The following is a 19,280-nucleotide window of genomic DNA, read 5'->3' on the forward strand; positions in this document are numbered from 1 at the left end:
ATATCGCTCATAATAAGGCCAATTGCGAAAGAAGTCCAAATTATTTTGTTGCTTTTTTATGGTTCTCACGTGTCGCTTGTCTATGTTTGCAAAAATTATTTTCATTAACTTGCATTTATTACAGACAGATGTTACGTCAAGAATGCATGTAGACCAGACTTGACTGGCTCCACCCATACAAATTTCAATGGTTTGACCACATGCTTTGATTTACCTGCTTACTGGGTCTGTTAGTGGAATGACTGAAACGTGAGCATTTGCATTTGCATTTAGCTTCAGGCTTCTATCCTCTGGTTATGTTCTAGACTAACGTCTTAGACATACTGATGCTATTTGTCCCAAGCAGTTTCTAGATGGACCGACAGGACTTTTAACTGAGCGGCTAGGTAGGAAAATCTTGTTTTAAGTTTTCTATTGGTTGAATTATTGGTTTAGTCAAGGAAAAATGGAGCCGATTTAAGTATGCTCATTAAGAAAGTGTTAGTTCGTTTAAAGGAGATGGCAGAAGGGGGCGATACTTTTGTGATTTCTATTCATCACTTGTAAATCTTAATTTGCCAATTCCCAACAAGTAAACCGTTTATTTTCTCTATGGTCGAGCGATGGTCGAGCTATCGGTGGGCTAATGAGGGCTCTTTTCAAGTTGAAGAAATTGGCTCAAATTTCTGCCTGTGAAAAGATATTTGAAAAAAACGCAAGTAATTAAATTTTCAGTTTACTGAAGAGCACCATGAAAGTGAGATATAGGAAACATTAGGTGTTTTACAGACATTTTTGAGCAATAAATTTAAAATTGTTGTTGAAAGAAATTGCTCATTGCTCATGACCATCGTGTGAAGAAGTTTTAAAGCCGTTAAACGTCCGGCAGAAAAAAAATTTTTAGTTCGTATGGTCCGGTTTGTCTGCTAAGTGGACTGACAATTATTTACCTCAGAGTCCATTGACTCTGAGAGTCAAAGAGTCCTTACTCAGTAGTACGCTTAATTATGTCAATTTATTATCTATTTTTGTACATTTGAGGCCGTTATGGCAATCATCTCCATCGATTTAGTATAATAAGAATGATTTTTGCAGACAATCTTCTCATTTTTCCGGTGGTCACCCAGAATTTTCGTGTTTTACTCCATAAGGAGTCTCTCTATCCTCTCTTGAAGGAGTATAGTTTCCTTTTAAAGTTCGACGACATTTTATTGGTCTGCATTTGCGTTGCAGTCTCAAATCCTGGCACTTGCATGACTAACGATGAATAGTGGCTGTAGCACCCCCCCCCCCTCCCACTCACCATCATAAACTAGGAGCAGCCTCTGGCTGGTTGTCCAGAGAGACAATGAAAACAAATTCCCAGTTGTCAATCTGTACAGCTCAAAAAATAAAAAATTAAACTAAACTGGATGAATAGACCTGGTACAAAACATTTGTAACAAATACGATTATGGATCTCACATTTGTATAGAATTTACCCAAACAATGATCACGTCTGCTCAGCTAAGCGCCTGTCGGGTGATTTTAGAGTTGGAGCAATTCACTCTCGAGTGAATTTTGGGGTGGTGATCCATGCGAGCGACCGTGCCAACAAAAAATTTTAATCGATAGTTCAGATAAATTCTGTGGACTTTGGGTCTAGTGAGGGTCTTTGTTACATCTCACTGACAGCGCCTTGAAAGACGCGTGAAAATAATTGGTTAAATTCCAGGATAGGTTCACTTGGCGTGCCATTGGGTGTGAGGTGATTTGACTCTAAGTTAATTAGAAAGAGAAACTCTGAATGCTATGAATGTATAGACAGGAAATTTGCACAGACTGTAAAGTTCCAAAAATATTGATTTAAGTTCTACTAAACAGCGCCAAACTATTGGGTGAAACGGGGGATGCTTCCAGATATCCCAAATGAATGCTCTTGGAGTCGACTACTACATAATCGAAATTCCTATCAATTTCCCAGATGTACTTTCTCGGCGTCTATTTTCCCTTCTTTCGTCAAATTTCCGACGTGGTAAACATAGTTAGAACCTTGCACTCCGATACAGCCTCGCTGAGACTCTTTACTACCAGGTTTTATTTCTGGGCACTGCTGGAAGTCTCTTGTGATACACTGCTTTGATGAACCATCTTTGTAGTAGCTTTGCTCGACATTGTCTCCCGAGAAACACTCACCTGAAAAATATAACGTTCTATAAAACCTCCACATTCTGATTCCTCTTTAACACAAAAAACCGTGAAAAATCAATTTACATGGAATTATTTTTGCTGTTTAAATCCGTATGACGAGAAAGAAGAAGATGCGGTCGCTAAAGAGGGATCTTAAATAATTACGCTAAAACACATTAGCGGTTCGGAAAGATTATACGCTGAAAGTGAGCTGAATAACGAACAACTTGCGTTAATAATGAAAAAAGTCAATGTTATGAATTTAACATTAAAGTAAAGTTCTTTACCGTGATTCTGCACTGCAAAGTACTCATAACCAAGCTCCTGGGCACGCTCAGCGCACCGACAGAGAACATCATCAATGTAGGTGTGCAATTTCCCTAACTGCGCTTTCTTACCGCTGTATTTTGGTGATTTTATGTCCATATCAGTAAAAATAAGTTCTGGAATCGGACGAGGACTGATTTGTTTGTCTGCGTAACACCCGACATTTTGAAATTGAGTAAAGCAATCTTTCCCTGGAGAACGAAGGAAAGAAAAAACTGAGTACGGATTTTGGGCACAGCTAACAAAAAATACCTTTGCTCAACACTTACTGATAACATCGAGAAGGAAATGCTCTATTTCAAATATTTCATATGAAGCTCGAGATAGGATACCTATTGTAGAGAGAGAGAGAGAGCAAGAGCAATGTTCAGTCAAATCCCGTCCGAGTGTGAATTTTTACAGGTTCCTTTCTGCAATTTCTTTAAATTTCTTTCAATCAATTGTGATCAGTGCGTTAAGAGGTTGTACATGTAAAAGAGTAAATACATTATGACTAACGACTAATTATTCCACTCAGTGTACGCTTCCATGATTACCTTTCTTGGTGTTCATATTCTCTTTCACACTATAGATGAACGCAGTGGTCTTGTTTCCACTGCAAACATTTTCATCTTCTGTATTACATTCAGCGAATTCTTTTGTAATGCAGAATGGAGAACTGCTTTCTTTTTCATATGTCTTTCCAGCATCTTTTCCAGACCAGCATTCACCTGTCACGTCAAAGCAAACTCAAGTTTTCACAAAGAAAAAATTGGATTGACTCCAAACGAGGAAGTAAAGACTTGAAAAAGTTCTAGCTTGAAATGAAAATAACTTAATGATCAGCAACATGGTGCCACTCACAATCATACTTAATGAGAAATAGAACCTTAAGAAAATTACTCCTTCAGTCAGGCCAGCTACAGTGACAAGTCCTTACCTACAGACACTCACCAAAATTTGCCAGTCCAAAATAATCAAAAGCTTTTGATCGCGAAATCTGAGCACAACGGCAAACGACATCATCCAGATAACTGTTCCAGCTTCCCCAGTCCACTGAGAAACCGCTAAACTTGGCGTTGTTCATGTCAAGATCTGTGAACATCAGTTGCGGCAAAGGTCTCCGACTTTGCAAATCTTTAAAACAACCTCTCTTTGTGAAGTCCACCAGACAGTTCTCTATTAAAAAAAATCAATTACATCTCATTTCAGCTCTTTATTAGAGCTATATGGGCTCCGTAACGAAAATTTAACCTAGTCACAAGCCATAGATTAAGAGAACATAAATCATGATCGTGGAAGGCAGTTGAAGTGTTTGCTGCAACTCTTACCCTTTAATCCATCTCTTTTTGTAGCTGTCTCAGGGACTGGAGAGGGTTCTACTTGTGCACCTGTTGTAAAAACGAGGATGAGCTTAATAGTTACATTCTACAATTTGGAAGTCAGCAATATGAAGGTTTTCATAAAGGTAAAAGCGGGGAACCGCCAAAACAACAATATAAGAACATAATTGTCGTAGCTATCCACGACAAACTACGGGGTTCAAAATATAACCACTCGAAGTTTACCGCAAAAATTAATTCAAAATTAGTATCAAAACTAACCTTGAGAGATAACAATGCGATAGACGAAATTCGAATTCTGGTCTCCTGAGCAGTCTCCGACTGACTGGGCGCCACACTGCTGTTGGTTGGTATCTAAACACTGCTCTGCTGCACCATACATATTGTATGTATCACCGGCCTTGACACCGGACCAGCACTCTCCTAGAGGTTCAGATAGTCAAATTAATCCTTTTTCTCGATGGCCGTGATAAAGTCTAAGGTCACAAGACTACTTGAGATTTTGCCGATAACTGAGCGACATTCAATTTAAAGACGTTAAGTGAGAAACAGGTGAACATACCAAAAAAATGAATCCCAAACACATCATAGTTTTTCTCATAAACTAAGTTGGCGCATCTGCACACGAAATCTGGAAGCCAAACATTCCACTGATCCCAGTTTACGATTTTGTTCAACATCTTTTCAGGTAGAGCAAGTGCACTAGTCTTACGCTCCTTATCCACAAAGCAGCCAAGCTTTTGGTACTCGATGTTACATTTACCTGGAAGAAAAAGAAAGACGGAACTTTCGAAGTAAATTGTATTATATTGGACTAATACTAGATAATAACTGAAGTGTAAGTTTGCTAACAAAGCCGATGGTTATCTAACATTCTTTTTTTCCTGATACAACTTACGAAGGTTAGCAGCCATTGTAGGTGACAGAGGAGGTGTTTTGATGGCGGTAAGAGGTTTAGCTGTGGGTGATAAAAACACTGACATCAATTCTTATTTAAGCCACATTTAAATCCAAGACCCCTATAAAAAAAGTGGAATCGTGAAAGTTCTTTTTGTGACTGAGAGAAGAAATGTCGATTACGAGATTCGTACCCACTAATTCAACATAAGGTAGGGTTTATTATCATCACGCCTGCTAATATTCTATACGATGCTTGTTCATCAATTTGATTAAAAAAAGCGTTCATGAAAACTATTAAGAAACGCGATCGGCTTGGGCCATACTAACCTCTATTGCATGATTCTTTTAAGAGAACGTCGAGAATTTTTACTAAATCTTTGTACTGATCGACCTTTAACACGTGACTCTTATCATTCATGGCTATGGCTGTTAACTCCTTACTATCCGCATCCTTTCCAACGCCAACAGCTATGACACTAACATTCTTAGCCTATCAAGCAAGAGCAAATATACGTAAGCTTTAATTGCCTTCTGTCTTCTTTGACTGCACAACTGACTAACACACTACAGAACATGTCATGTTATATGTTTTTTTTGTTACACTAATGGAATAATAGGAAAAACTGAGAAAATTTAAAATTACAAAAGTGCGAGAAACTCCTCAAAAGATTTACTAGAAAACTGGATTATTTACCTGGAGTGGTTGTAAAACCTCTGGGTATGGTTTGCTTAACACAGGGTGAGTTCTTCCATCAGTAATAACAATCAAAACATCAGGCTTATAGAGCCGGTCTCCTCCCTGCTCAGAAAACAGCTCCAAGTCAGCAAGCGTAAGGGCCAAGTCCGTTCTAGTTCCCTCTGCCAAATAAGGAAAACTCCTTATCTTCTTTCTCAGGCGTTTAAGTTTGTAAAATTCTTTGTCCGCGAAACTGAATTGAAGCTGAGGTGTTGTGCTGAATACTATCGCTCCAAAATGAGTCTCCTGTTCGGATACTTTAAAACGCTTGGCTAAATCGGCCACAAAATTCAAGCACAGGTTGTAATCCTCCAATGTTATGCTATCTGACGAGTCAATGACCACCCCAATATCCAAAGCTTGATCACATACTGAGTTAGAGAGAAAATCAAGGAATTAGTTTGTTCAAGCTTGGCCAGCCCAACATAAACAAAGGTTTACAGCTGCTCCACTGATAAAGGAAGACATTTAAAAAAAAAAGTAGGTCTTTGTTTCGAATTGACTGAGGTATTTTGCTTTTGATTACGCCGGTGGCATTTGGCTAAGTGTTGTCTAGTAATCAGCAACTTGATGCAGTCACTATTCATGATGTGGGCTCAACACTACTACAACATAAAAGTTTTCCCTCAGGCTATCTTAATTACTGTTACAGGACAATTTAGTTGGAGAGGACGGATGTCGATAGTAATTCCTGACTTACAGGGCTCCGCTGGTGGTGTTAGAGTTGGAGGCTTTGTTGGAGTGGTAACTGTTCCTGTGGAACAAGAAATAGCACATATTGATTTGCAACAAATGGAAATGTTTCTTTCACGTTTACAACTCCTGCTGCTATTGCATGGTTTCATAACCAAGAACGTTGCATTCAAGGAGGTGAATCAAACACTCAGGCGATAAGTCGTCATTTTTGTCGAACTCCTGTTTAAATGCATTTCCGTTATTGTTGATGAAAAGCATAAAGATCATTATCAACATAAAATTTCTGAAAGTTTTTTTAACTGAAGGGAAAATTCGTCGTAAAGAAACAGAACTAATATAAACCATTTGATATTGTAAGTATGCCGGCCCCACCTCAATACAGGTACATGACACGGGCTTACGTAACTTTAATTTTCTAGTACCTGTAACATCAATTCCATAAACAAAATTGATCTTCTTATCGCCGACGCACTCTTGTTTGTCGTTAGGATCACATTTTTTAAAACCTTTGGTGACGCACTTGTCAGAACTTCCAGCCCGATTATAAGTCTCTCCGGCTTCCGGTCCAGACCAACACTCGCCTAGGTAGATTTGAGATGGACAGTGGTAAGTCTCATGTAATTCATTCCTTGTAGTTTACTCAAAACAATTTAAATTTCGTTTGTTGACAGAGATTCGTAACCACAAGGGAAAGCCAATTTTCATGGATGATTAATTCAGTTTCATAGTTTTACTCAAATTTTTTCTATGGTCAGTGTGAGAAAGTTGGCCTTCTGTTATTAGGGCCCGGGTTTGTTTCTAGACCCACTGGTCAGGTGTGAGTTGAATTTGCTGTTGATTTTCATCATTAAAGTGAGAGAGTTCCTTCAACCTTCACCGTTCCCCTCCCAACATGATACTACGTATCTTGGATCAAAGTCAATATTTACGCAGGTAGACCGAGTAGATTCATCGTGTCTTTAAATTTTGACAACAGATGAACAGAAAACCAAGATGTTAAGTGACAGTTATATTTCGGTATAAACTATACCATCATCAGACTGAAAATACATACAAAATTAGGAGCTTAAATAGTTACAGCTAACTTGTATGCTTGTTCATCAGTGTTTCGGATATTACTCCAAAAGCCAAAGCCAGATGATAATTTGAGAACATAAAAATGAATGATAGATAGAGTAGATTCATCGTGTAAGCTCTTAGTTTTGTATGTATTTTCAGTCTGATGATGGTATAGTTTATACCGAAATAAAACTGTCACTTAACATCTTGGTTTTCTGTTCATTGGTTGTCAAAATTTAAAGACACGATGAATCTACTCAGTCTATCGTTCATCTTTTACGCAGGTACTTGTTCGGATCGGTCATTTGGTTGCAGTTCCCAATAATCAAGTCAGGTAAATGGCGTCTTGTTTACGCACTCGATCATATTTTTTTTTCAAATTGTAAATCTTGTTGTTGGGAAGATATTAAAGTCGGCATCGTGGATTACGTAGCCTGCAACAGTGAGAGCCCCGTTGTGGTTTCACATAAGTGAACAACTCAAGGGTGAAACAAAAAATAAAAGCCAAAAAGACCTTCGACTGTTTTGGGTTTATAAACAACATAGTCAAGTCGCGAAGGTCAAACTTCTACAATTTTACTATTGGATACTTACCAAAGTGCTGAAGGCTGAAATAGTTGTACTTCTTTACTTTGGCCGCCTTAGCGCATCTGCAAACCAAATCGATCATATATTTGTCCCAGTTATTCCAATCTATGGTCTTCCCGCTGAAGACCTTACTACGTGAGTCGCGATCAGTAAAAAGCAGCTCTGGTAATGGGCGGGGTTTCTTTCTGTCATCTTTGAAACAACCTAACTTGGTATAATTGACCGTGCAGCCTGAAAAACAAGTACAAGCACAGGTTTGTTTGCCGATCAAAAGCAATGAGAGTTGTAGTAATTAGAATAAAAGGCAACTCGGGAAAATTTCAACTGTGGGAATCTGTAGGAAAGCCGTGAGTGATACTTAAATTAATGGTCAGTGTTCACCTGCATGAAGCAATTAAGAAGGCAGCATTGACTTAATATTGTCTTAATATTGACTTAATATTATTATTATTGACTTAATATTGTCCCTCGATAGAAAAATATTATTGAAAATATTTTGAAATGTCTAATAAACATTTTAGCTCTTACAGATAAGTTAGTAGTATAACCAGTACCTGGAGTTGCTGGGTTTGGTGTCACGGAGGAAGACACGACAGGTGTGGCTGGGTGACTGGGAGTTGGCTCTGAAAAAAAGTGAAGTAGGATTTTTCATTGTCAATATGTCGAAGATAACGAAACTAGAGTCCAAATAAGTAAGTCGATAGGACATCATTGGAAAACCAAGCTCATTCTACCTGTACGAGAAACCCACAGCAGGCAAAAACTGCTGTTGAGATCTTGTTTGTGGTCATAGATAATTCGATGCAGTTGATTTCGATGATTTTTTTTTTAAGATTGAACAATAGAACGGTTTGAGACGTTCAGTGCAGCTATCTTATTTCGTGTTAAGAGTGGAGTTAGAGAGCAGGGACTCATGACTTACCGGGTTTAACTGGTGATGTTGGAGAAGGAGGCTGGGTCGAGGTTGATACCGTTACTAAGGAACAAGAAATGTTACGTATACGATAAACATTTTGTTGAAATGCTCCTTTTTTGCAGTGACCACTCTTCCTACTACTTCTTCGCGTCATAAAAACAATTTATCCTTGCATTCAACGAGGTGAAATGAAACACGATGGCATCCAATTGTAATTTTTGTTGAAATAGTATCTCAAACACTATTGTGTTATCGCTGATGAAATGAAAAAGATGAAAATTATCAGTTATCAGTTAGTTATCGCTCAATCTTTTCTCGTTTTTCTTTTCATTTCTTTTTCTCATTTTTCTTTTGATGCTTGGATACTTCCGAAAGGAAGATTTTCCTTTATACCTGATGTCACCGGTGGAGTAGTAGAGGGAGTCTGAGTTGGAGTGGTCACCGGCACTGTGAAGCAAAGGAGTCACAACTGCTTGAAACATGAACTTTTAGACAACAAGGTTAGACGCTGTAGTTCTCCAGCGAAAAACACAAGAGATTTAGTCAATTTGTCCACAATCGATTATTGTAACAAATAAACCGATTTTTAAGACTTTTTAAGACTCGAGCAAAGCAAACATTAATTTTTCCGGACACCCAAAATTCTTAATCCGAACTTCTTAAGAAGACAGGTGATAAAGTAACAGACGTATTTTGGAACATTTCATACTCTAAGTAGGCCGGCATCGTGTCAATACATGACACGGGCTAATGCGAGTGTTACTCTTGTACCTGTTACATCAATTCCATAAACAAAATTGATGTTCTTGTCGCCGACACACTCTTGTTTGTTGCTAGGATCACATTTCTTGAAACCTTTGGTAACACACTTATCAGAACTTCCAGCCCGATTATATGTCTCTCCAGCTTCCGGTCCAGACCAACACTCGCCTACATAGATTTGAAATGGACAGTAGTAAGTCTTATGCACTTCATTGCTCGCAGCTCACTCAAATACAGTGAGCCAATCTGTTTAATATTGTGTATGCTGACAGAGATTCTTCCCCACAAACGAACAACCAATGTTAACTGACGATAACTTTTCATTGTTTTACTCAAATTATTTCTATTATTAGGGTGAGAGAGTTAGGGCCCGGGTTTCTTTCTACAGCGTCTGGTCAGGTGTGAGGTGAGTTTGTTGTTGAGTCCCGTCATTCAAGCGAAACACTATTCATCCCATCATAGCAATTAGTCTCCTAATCACGTTGCACTTCCTAAGGATTAAGTAAGTAAATGGCGTCCTTCTTACTTACTCGATTACTCGCTCACATTTTACTGAGTTTCACAACTTTTTGTTGGGAAAAATTTTTGTTGTTGGTATGCTAGATTAAGCCTGAAACAGTGAGAGACCTCTTCAGTATTCCCAAAACCGATACACCTTTAATAGAGCTGAGGGAAGGAACAAGAAAACAAACTCATAATGAAGATCTCTGACTGTTTTGGATATACCAACGCCATATTTTAGTTGCTAAGGGTCGGTCACATTTTTAAAGTTTAATAATTGGATACTTACCAAAGTACTGAAGGCTGAAATAGTTGTATTTCTTTGCTTTGGCCGCCTTAGCGCATCTGCAAACCAAATCAATCATATATGTGTCCCAGTTATTCCAATCTATGGTCTTCCCGCTGAAGACCTCACTACGTGAGTCGCGATCAGTAAAAAGCAGCTCTGGTAATGGGCGGGGTTTCTTTCTGTCATCTTTGAAACAACCTAACTTGGTGTAATTGACGGCGCAGCCTGGAAAAATAAGAACAAACACAGTTTGGTTTAGAAAATCAAAAGCAATGAGAGATGCGGTGGCTAGAATAAAAGACGATTGGGGAAAATTTCAGCTGCGGGAATCTGTAGGAAAGTCATAATTGATACTTATGGATCAGTGGTCATCTGCAGGTAAAAAATAACAAGGAAAACATAAGCCTAATATTTTTTTTTTTTTTTTTCGCGAAAATATTTCGTTGCTGATGTGACGCCTCGTTTCGTCTAGGCTAAGAGACTCATCAGAAACTTTTTATAAATTTCCAGCAGACTAGTCGAGCATCGCGCTCAAAGTCCTATTCGCGAAGTTAAAATAAATTTTATTCCTGGATTAAAATATTGAAAAATTAGATTGATTTTGAATCCTCAGTGAAACGTCTAGCCCCCTAGAATTCAAAACGGAGTTAAACCAGTACCTGGTGCTTCTGGCTCTGGTCTCATCGAAGAGGACACTGTAGGTGTGTTCGTTGAGCGACTGGGAGTCGGTTCTGAAAAACAAAAATTGAGATTAGAGTCCAAAATTTTCAGTCAATCGCACATGATTTTAAAAAAATACGTTCTATCTACACAAGAAACGCACATCAGGCACAAATTGTTTTTTAAACTTGTTGGTTTCCTACTTTAAGCTCTGTGAAATGAACATCCTTCATTACAAAGCTTCAGCCCAAATTTAATATGGACTTACCTATCTTGGTGCAGTTAGCGCTACAAGTGGTTACCACACTGGTAGAGGTTGCTGTCAGTGTCTTAGTTTGTGTTAATGTTTGGTTGTGAGTGTTGGTCAAAGTCTGTGTCAGGACTGCTGTACTGGTTGCCGTCATTGTTTCCGTGGTCTTAGCAGTGCTTGTTGCTGTCAAAACAGCAGTACTGGTGGCTGTAGCTGTAGATGTTGTCGTAGCAGTAATAACATTTGTGGCATTATACGTTGAAGTTGAAGTTTGCGTTGCCACTGTAGTCAGAGTTTTAGTTAGTGTTTTTGTCGCGAGATGAGTGGTATTAACGGTGTTTGTTGTAGTGGCTGTGGTCAGTAAAGCGCTTGTTGTAATTCCTGTGCTAGTAACTGTGTCTGTTTTAGTCGTTGTTAAGGTGTGTGTGTTAGTTTTGTTTGCAGTACTCGTCACAATGTTTGTAGTTGTTGCTGTCGTTCTTATCACATCTGTAGTAGTCATAGTATGAGTGTCAGTGGTATTTACTATCCTTGTACTTGTAGTTGTCAGAGTCTTCGTGCTGGTTACTGGCTGGTGACTCGTTAATACAGCTGTGCTTGTTTCTGTGGTGTGATAAGTGCTGGTGGCTACTTGTGTATTTGTAGTAGTCAGAGTAGAAGTTGCAGTGACAACATCTGTCTGTGTGTGGGTCTGTGTGGTCAGTGCTGTATTTGTTGTTCTTTCAGTGTTCGTTATGGTAGCAACTGCTGTACTTGTTTCTGTTTGAGTGCTGGTTGATACTAAAGTTGTTGTATCAGTCGCTGTCTTGATAACTGTTGTTAGGCATGGGCCATGTGTAGAACATGAATTGTTGGTGGATGCTGATGGAGCAGGAGGAGGAACACAAGTCGCATAAATCGAAGCTTGAACACAAACCAAAGGAAAGTTGCATTCGGGAAATAGACACTGAGAAGGAGGCTGCGGAATGGGTGCAGGATAGGGAGCTGGTGGAGGTTGAGGTGCAGGCCAAGGAGGAGGTGTAGGTGCAGTGGGTGGTACTGATGCTGCTAACGTCACTGGTTTTGTACTCTTTTCTTGAAGAAGATATGCCGAAGCATTAAAAAAAATGTAACAGAAATAAAGCTAGAATTTATCCTGATTTATCACAACTGAGAGTTTTTCGATGAGCCCAGCTAACGGGTATCTTACGAAAGTAAAACATCAACATTTCAATAAAAATGGAATTAAAAGAACTCGTGAATCATAACTTAAAAAGTTTCTTAAGAAATTCCAAACGAAGCGTCGGTTGACAGGAAGGTTGGTGTAGGTTCAGCTTATTAGCAGACTATTTTGCAGCCGAGTTGTATTAAAAAAGCTAGATTGAGAGAGGAACCGACGTCTTAAACGCGAAAGTCTAATTTAAAAAATAAGTGAATTAATTTCCAGGAGCAGATAATCTTGTGCTCCATCGCATTAATGGCCTCCTGCATTAATATACTTTAAAATTTCGTCAATCTTTGACCTCTCTTCCTCTTTCGAATCTGCTCTGTCTCATCAAACTAAACATTTGTAACCTATACGTTTTGAAAAATTAAATTTGTTTAACTTTGAAACCGAGAGAAATCAGCGAGTGTAATCGACAAAGAGAACGATCTTTTTCATCTCAGCTCAAATCGTGTTTTACGTCAGTTAGTTTCGTATGATGACATACCATTGCTGCAGATTTCAGCACACGTATCCAACAATGCCTCAGACAGCCCCTCGATGTCATTCTCGCTAAAAACCAAAGAATTACTCCTTGTAATCGCTGAGAAATCTTGATTTCTTAAATTTCCCAGTTTTACGAACATGACTTTTATTTGAGCATCTTTGAGATCATCAACAGCTTGAAAGATCTTTGCACTTTGTGATCCTGAAATGAATTCGATGTCAGAGTTTTTCTAAGCAATAAATTAAAAGTTCCCATAGAATTACGGTATATAGTTATGTTCCCAACAGAGTTATGTTACTGGGTTAATAAATAACACTGACTTTTGTTGACAAACTCACTGAAAAAATTTAGGCAAAGCACTGAACCGTGTGACAAAGGCTTAACTAGTATGTCTTAGGGTTTTACTCTTTTTGGTTTCGATTTAAGGGTAATGACTTGTAATGAGAAGCTTATTTCTACATCTAATTAGTGATGTAGTTCTTGTAGACAGTTTCCATCGCCCAACGTGTCTTACGACGATATTAACCTTTTCACCTTAGAGCACCAGTCTTGACTCGGTTCAAATGATAGTTATATCATTTGTTCTTTAATTAACACCAGTCGAGTCGTACAAAACATGCACGAATGTGAGCGAATGTGATGTCAGTACTTCATCGCTGAATGTATTACGATTCAAATCCTTCTTTGCACACTGAAGCACTTATTAAGAGTGAATGAGGCGGTAATCGAATGGATAGTAAATTTACCGGGGGGGGAGGGGGGTAGAGGATACATGTAATCAAAGGATTAAGATAAATAAACAGAGGGTGATAAGATGATCTCACACTGGATGACAGATTCCCTCAACTGCACAATCACTCGTTTATGTGTTTGGACTTGATCTTAAGTTGGCGGAAAATTGTATCATTAGCCCATTGTGTTATTCACTTTTGTCTGAGACTCGCATACTCCACAAAAAAACAGCAACCACAACGACAACAACATTTTGAACCAAATATAGACATTATTATACTTAAACCTCAGTGAAATTAATGTCATAATAATTTTTTTCGCACCGTCTGTTCTTCCGTTGGTTAACACCAAAAGAGCCCTTGGCACTTTATTCAGGTTCCTGACTCCATCTCGTGGAACAAACATTTGCCCCATGACTGCAGTCAATCCAAGATCTATCCGAGACAATCCATCGCGGTAATTATAAGGTAACTCCGCTACTTTCCTCTTTAGATCAACCTTGTCTTTGTATCCATTGAATGGGATCGGAAATTCCACCTCTGAACTGAATGTGATTACACTGATATGTGTTCCAAGTGGAGTTATGTCAAGTTTTTCCATTAGAGTCACAACAATTGACTTTTCTTCTTCCCAAAGTGATGGAGAGACGTAACGAGAGGAGTCCATCAGAATGCCCAAGTCCATCATTTTATGGCATCCTGCTGTAACGGTATGGATTTAAAAACGTGAGAGCAAGAGACTAAGATAATCATTTGTATAATGTACAGTTATTTCGATGCCTCTTTTTATCTTGTCAAATGGCAACGTTTCATTTGTGATGCCATCTAGTTACAAATAAAGGCAAGATTTAAAATGCTCTGACCATCGTATTGCTTACTAACAAATTCAAACTGGACGTAAGTATGTAATTTGTGATATTTAGACAGGCCAGACCACTGCGATAAGTGTGCGGGTTCTTTAAAGTCTCCTGCTAACCAGTACAGAGAAGTCCCAGAAAGCGAGGCCTACGATTTTTGTCCTTTTCCGAGAGTACTAGAATGCCTAACTATTTACAGATGTCATAGCAAGGGCAGCGCATTCTCCTCAGTTATTTCAAAACCCTAAGTATTGCTCCGGTCCGGGGCTTGCACTCTCGAACTCCAGCACGGCAGTCCGGCGCCCTACAACATGAGCGTCTGTGATGTGAGGTAGATACATACTGTCACGTTACATGCTCTCAACAATGGTGTTCAACTGGATCAGTAAAGATGTCTTACCAGGGGTCGATGTTGATGGTGTCGTCAAAGGGAATGGAAGTTGCGGTAGTTGTACCACAGGTGGCTCTACGAAATATTTCGTTTGTAGTCTTAGGATTGAGTTCATTATTTTTGACAGCACAGTTCGTGACAGTTTCTTTCAGTTGCTTTATGGTTTAACTAGTAGCTGCTAATCATCATTCGATTTTAGATTTTTTTGTATGTTAGCAAAATATTTCATGAGGTAAATACAAATTTAGGAGGCTGATCTTTAAAACAAAGGGAGAAAAAACTCGTTCGGCGATCTCCGTTTTCACTGATAGATTGATTGTTACATTACTTGATGGCTTAAACGCAGCTATAGTTAAACTCTGTTAGCAGTTAATAGAGTGCGAGAAAATGAATATATAAAGTACATCATGATTTTAACTTGAAGTAGTGAAACTAATTTAATAAATTAGCGGAGCAGTGCCATACACAGACTTAAATTATATGATGTGCTATGAGGGGTGCTGGAAAACCAAGCCGGCTTTGATGCCAATGATGTAGAGACCTGCTCTTATTCATAATCTATATTTACGAGAAACGTCCTGCGTTAAATAAAGGGAAAATGAATGGGGAAGGGGAAAATCAGAGTTTTGGTTGGGAAATGTTGTCTTCCTTTTAGATCATTTTGGAAGGTAGTTTCATCTGTCCTCTGTAAGGTGTCTCACTGCGAAATCTTGTCCAGTAATACATGAAGCTCCAGAGTCGTTTTTATCAGGAATATCCCATTATACTGCTTTCACGTAAAATATCAGAGTAAAGTGAACCTTTGGAAAACATACTTCTACTTCCCTTTACATTCTCTTGATTTGACTCATTGTAAATGGCTCACCTGGCTCGAGAGCAGGAGGGGAAACTGGTTCTTCTTCGCTTCCAGGAGGCCTACCACTTATTGTTGGTACCTCAGGAAGATGAACAGAGACTGATGCTGGCATGGACGTCTGAGATGGATCTATATTACTCACGTGTTCTATACTGACAACTTGAGCATGTTTGGGCTCACCTGGAAGTGGGTTGCTAGACACTTCTGAAACTGATGACTCGTTCACCTCTTTTCGTTCGACTTCCCCTATTGGCTGATATTCTACTTCAGTTCGAGGCTCTGCGACAAAAGATGGGATGTATTGCGTAAGATTCCCAAGACCTCACCCATTTGCTTATGGCTTATGTCATTTGCAGATTTGCTTTATCGAATAAAAACCATCGACAGGAACAAACGCGCACTCACAGGCTGTTGGATAAAAGAGAAGCTAAAATACTGCATGCAGCGTAGTAGAGTAACGGTGGAGTATGATAGATTTTGTTTTCATTCTGTAGGTTGTTTTCATTTTTCTTTATTTAAAGGCCCATTTTCATCCGAGATCCTTTGCAGTCGTTTGTTTTTGTTTTGGAATCGCGCTATTGGGGACTTTAAGGAAACCACGACGGCTACGGCAACGAGAACGTGGAAAAACAATACATCTAATTGGCAGAACAATAGCCCAGCACGTGCGTTTTAAAACTTTGTACATTTCTTAGCCGTCCTTTTGCAAAACAACAACGTGAAATCACCAAAATTTGCGTCGTCTGCGCAGCAAAACCGCGGGGGGCAAATTATTTTGATTTACATTTGGAACTCAACACTACTTTTATTCGTTATGTTGAGTTTGAGGTCTGGTGCCCTACGAGACAGTAAACACGTGCAGCCATTTTCGAAATTCTAACTAAAAGTAGAAGCTCATTTTTTAGTCGACGTCTTCCGTGGCGTTACCGTCCTAACTGCTTAAAGTCCCTATTGTTAAATGGCGAACTCTGATAGTCATTCACAAACACTATTAAAAAGAAAAACAAAGCTTTGGTGAAGAACACAGTAAACAAATTTGCAGCTAGATATTTGAGATTGAAAAATCATAAATCGAGTCTGTGTATAAAACTTGTACAAAGCTTACTTGATGTTGAAGGAAATTGTTCGGTTTCAACACTAAATAAAATATAAACAGATAACCAATATTGGCCAAAACGGAATTACTTTACGCATTTCAATTATAGAATAATGACTTGTACAAATGAGATCGCTTACATACATATCTCAGGATCTCAAGTAAAAATCAGTCAAATAATTATTCCCACTTCGAAAAAATCTCCCCGGAGTCTCTAGTTCCATCGTAGGAACGATGCAATAACATTTCTGCAAAAGCACTGTCTGTAGTGTTACCGAAACCCATGGTTGTTTTCCTTGCCCTCCATAAATCATACACAGACTCTCGAAGTCGAATAACCTTTGCCGAGCCGGGCAGACTCGGCCTTCCTCTAGACCGCTTCTTCGGCGGCATCAACTTTTCAAATGACGTTTTTCACCGTCATGTAAGAATTAAAAACTATTTACTGATATGGATACTACGATAGTTTGTTGTTCGCACATGATTCAAGATGGAACTTTGAAAGCCCTAATTAGTAAGATGGAAGAAGATATCAAAGCGATTCCACAACTACGAGGAAAATAGCGTATTTTTCATAGCTGAAAAATGATCCGGGCGCTCAAGGCATCCCGGTTGAAAATGGGCCTTTAAGTTTGGACCTCGTTGGTTGGACTTATGCAAAGGCCCTTGTCGAGGTTGTCCCAAAAAAGTTCTTGTTGTTACACGACCCCACAAGCTCCCAGCCTTTAAACCTCATCGTGTTTAAATAAAGGATATGATTGATTGATTGATTGTCACAGAGAGCAGTTATCATTGAAAAACGGAAAACGGGTGTCTTGTTTGTTATATTGACGGAATCGAAAAGAAACCAAGGTGGGAGTAGCTTGATGTTTATTTTTTCTCAATTTTCAGCGGGTACTTAGTTGTAGGCAGTGATTCCAATAAATAAAGGGGATAAGTTTCTCAAGAAACTGTGGTGCTGTGTCGGTGGGGGCGGGGGTGGGGGGTATAACAAGATAAGTTGGTATGAATTGAGTTGATGAATTGGCCGCCGTGAAGAGTTTCTTGAGCTGACGTTTCAAGCTTTAGCCCCTAGTCAGCGGTGAGCGAATAACAACGTTCCTTTGCTCTGATGAGGGGCTAATCCCCATAACGTAGGATTTAAAAACTCTTTACGGTGGCCAATTTACATTATCAACTCAGTTGAAACCAAATCACCTGATTAGAATAAATTATGGCCTATGTAAGATAAATACCAAGGAGATAAACTTAGGATATCCTCAAGAATAAAACGTTATCGATTTTTGGCCGAGTTATAGATTAAAATTTGATTTAAACTGACCCTTTTTTATAACCGTTATAAGTCAAGAGGTTTGCGCACTGGCACACAAGACTTTAAGAGCTTGCTCTTAAGAACTCTGCCATGTCATGACTACAGGGTAAAAACCAAACCAATAACAAACGCACCAAACAATAATAATCATAATCATGAATATGACCTCAGGGTTCTCTAGAATTTCTTGATTGCATTCGCGAGGTACATACTATTACCAAAAATTGTACTGCTAACGAGTCTCTTCAGTTATTTTACCACCGAAAATAAATTAAACCCATAAAATACAATACGGAAAAAGAAAAATCGAAAGATTGCTGCAAAGTAGAAAAGTTTTTTAACGTGCGAGTAATTTTGAAATCAAACCAACCATGTAAATTAATACCGGTAACCGACTTGTCTTCACCTACCTGGGGCAGAGTGTACGTCTGCTTCAAATGCTTTAAACTTACCTTCCATGAATTGTCTGTCACTTTTTACCGGCATCGACGTAAAAACAACCATCGAAAGCAGATAAAAGTGAACATTCATGATGCGTTTTGAAAGTGATGTCTAATGAAAACGTGAATGTGCACAAAAGGGTGTAAATTGGAAAACTGTTTGTTCATGTCGAAAGACTGTTGATAAATTACTGTCATATTACGTCAACTCCGTCTGTCCATGGGAGGTACTAAAAGAGAACCTCGATACCGCAACCTTTCACACCAGTGACCCATAATATCGAGGCCTTTTTTTATGGTATCTTAAGATTTGAAGAACTTGAAGTTTTCTCAGCTGTTGAAACGTCTCAGAATGTCCCATGAAATTTTAAAAAAACCTGTGCAGTTTGAGCAAGCATCAAAGATGGTTTGAACTTTGAAAATTCGGCCTCACGAGCGTCACATGGAATCAAAGGAAAATCTTTGTAATAGGGTTTCTTCAGACCGTCAAAAATAATGGTTTTAAATGACGCAAGTTTGATGTTACCATGGTCAATGAGTCGGACCATACACTACCAGAAAGCAGGTGTTTGCATTGGCTTCCTTAACGCCTTAATGAATAAAGAAGACATGGTACCAGCTAGATTTTCTGTAAAAACTTTTTTTAATATATTAAAAATATGGTTAACTCATGGCCTTTGATATTGATTTCTTCTCCTAATGTTCGTTTTCTCTGTTTCACTGTCTTTGGAAACAGCTGGGTATGTTCAAGA

At 38.8% G+C, this 19,280-nt stretch overlaps 1 protein-coding gene and 1 long non-coding RNA gene across 8 annotated transcripts; one reads left to right on the forward strand and one right to left on the reverse strand.

Moving 5' to 3' along the window:
• The first annotated feature begins 65 nt into the window (after window positions 1-65).
• On the forward strand, window positions 66-9,292 carry LOC148726955 (uncharacterized). Of its 3 annotated transcripts, XR_015989566.1 has the most exons (7): window positions 251-386; window positions 3,810-3,922; window positions 4,486-6,303; window positions 6,618-6,735; window positions 7,473-7,522; window positions 8,298-8,409; window positions 8,610-9,292. It is a non-coding gene; the product is annotated as an uncharacterized LOC148726955 (long non-coding RNA). The 3 variants fall into 3 exon arrangements; XR_015989564.1 differs by having other exon boundaries at window positions 8,298-9,292; XR_015989565.1 differs by lacking the exon at window positions 3,810-3,922 and having other exon boundaries at window positions 66-386; window positions 6,086-6,303; window positions 8,298-9,292.
• LOC111334626 (uncharacterized) lies at window positions 1,804-19,115 on the reverse strand. 5 transcript variants are annotated; one of them, XM_088727561.1, is made up of 25 exons: window positions 18,499-19,115; window positions 15,690-15,959; window positions 14,834-14,899; window positions 13,901-14,278; window positions 12,846-13,046; window positions 11,173-12,228; window positions 10,904-10,975; window positions 10,245-10,469; window positions 9,464-9,622; window positions 9,086-9,139; window positions 8,699-8,752; window positions 8,331-8,399; window positions 7,783-8,007; window positions 6,552-6,710; window positions 6,134-6,187; window positions 5,392-5,804; window positions 5,025-5,187; window positions 4,696-4,755; window positions 4,360-4,560; window positions 4,059-4,220; window positions 3,786-3,845; window positions 3,409-3,633; window positions 3,012-3,185; window positions 2,436-2,666; window positions 1,804-2,154 (listed from the first exon to the last, which is right to left on the reverse strand). In XM_088727561.1, exons 1-25 carry the CDS (start codon window positions 18,617-18,619, stop codon window positions 1,931-1,933), a joined length of 5,076 nt encoding a protein of 1,691 aa, XP_088583687.1. In that variant the 5' UTR covers window positions 18,620-19,115; the 3' UTR covers window positions 1,804-1,930. The 5 variants fall into 5 exon arrangements, with proteins under 5 accessions (XP_088583687.1, XP_022796155.2, XP_088583690.1 ...); XM_022940420.2 differs by having other exon boundaries at window positions 18,541-19,114; XM_088727564.1 differs by having other exon boundaries at window positions 15,861-15,959; window positions 18,499-19,113.
• Between the last annotated feature and the right edge of the window lie 165 nt (window positions 19,116-19,280).

Source organism: Stylophora pistillata, chromosome 7, assembly GCF_964205215.1.
Source record: "Stylophora pistillata chromosome 7, jaStyPist1.2, whole genome shotgun sequence".
NCBI lineage: Eukaryota > Metazoa > Cnidaria > Anthozoa > Scleractinia > Pocilloporidae > Stylophora > Stylophora pistillata.

Excerpts from the sequence above, each read along its gene's own strand:
- LOC111334626 (XM_088727561.1), bottom strand. The coding sequence starts at position 18,619 with ATGAATGTTCACTTTTATCTGCTTTCGATGGTTGTTTTTACGTCGATG. Across the intron at positions 9,140-9,463 it reads TTATGGAATTGATGTAACAG|TGCCGGTGACCACTCCAACT; the intron begins GTACAAGAGTAA and ends TTTGCTTCACAG. Across the intron at positions 8,400-8,698 it reads AACATCACCAGTTAAACCCG|AGCCAACTCCCAGTCACCCA; the intron begins GTAAGTCATGAG and ends ACTTTTTTTCAG.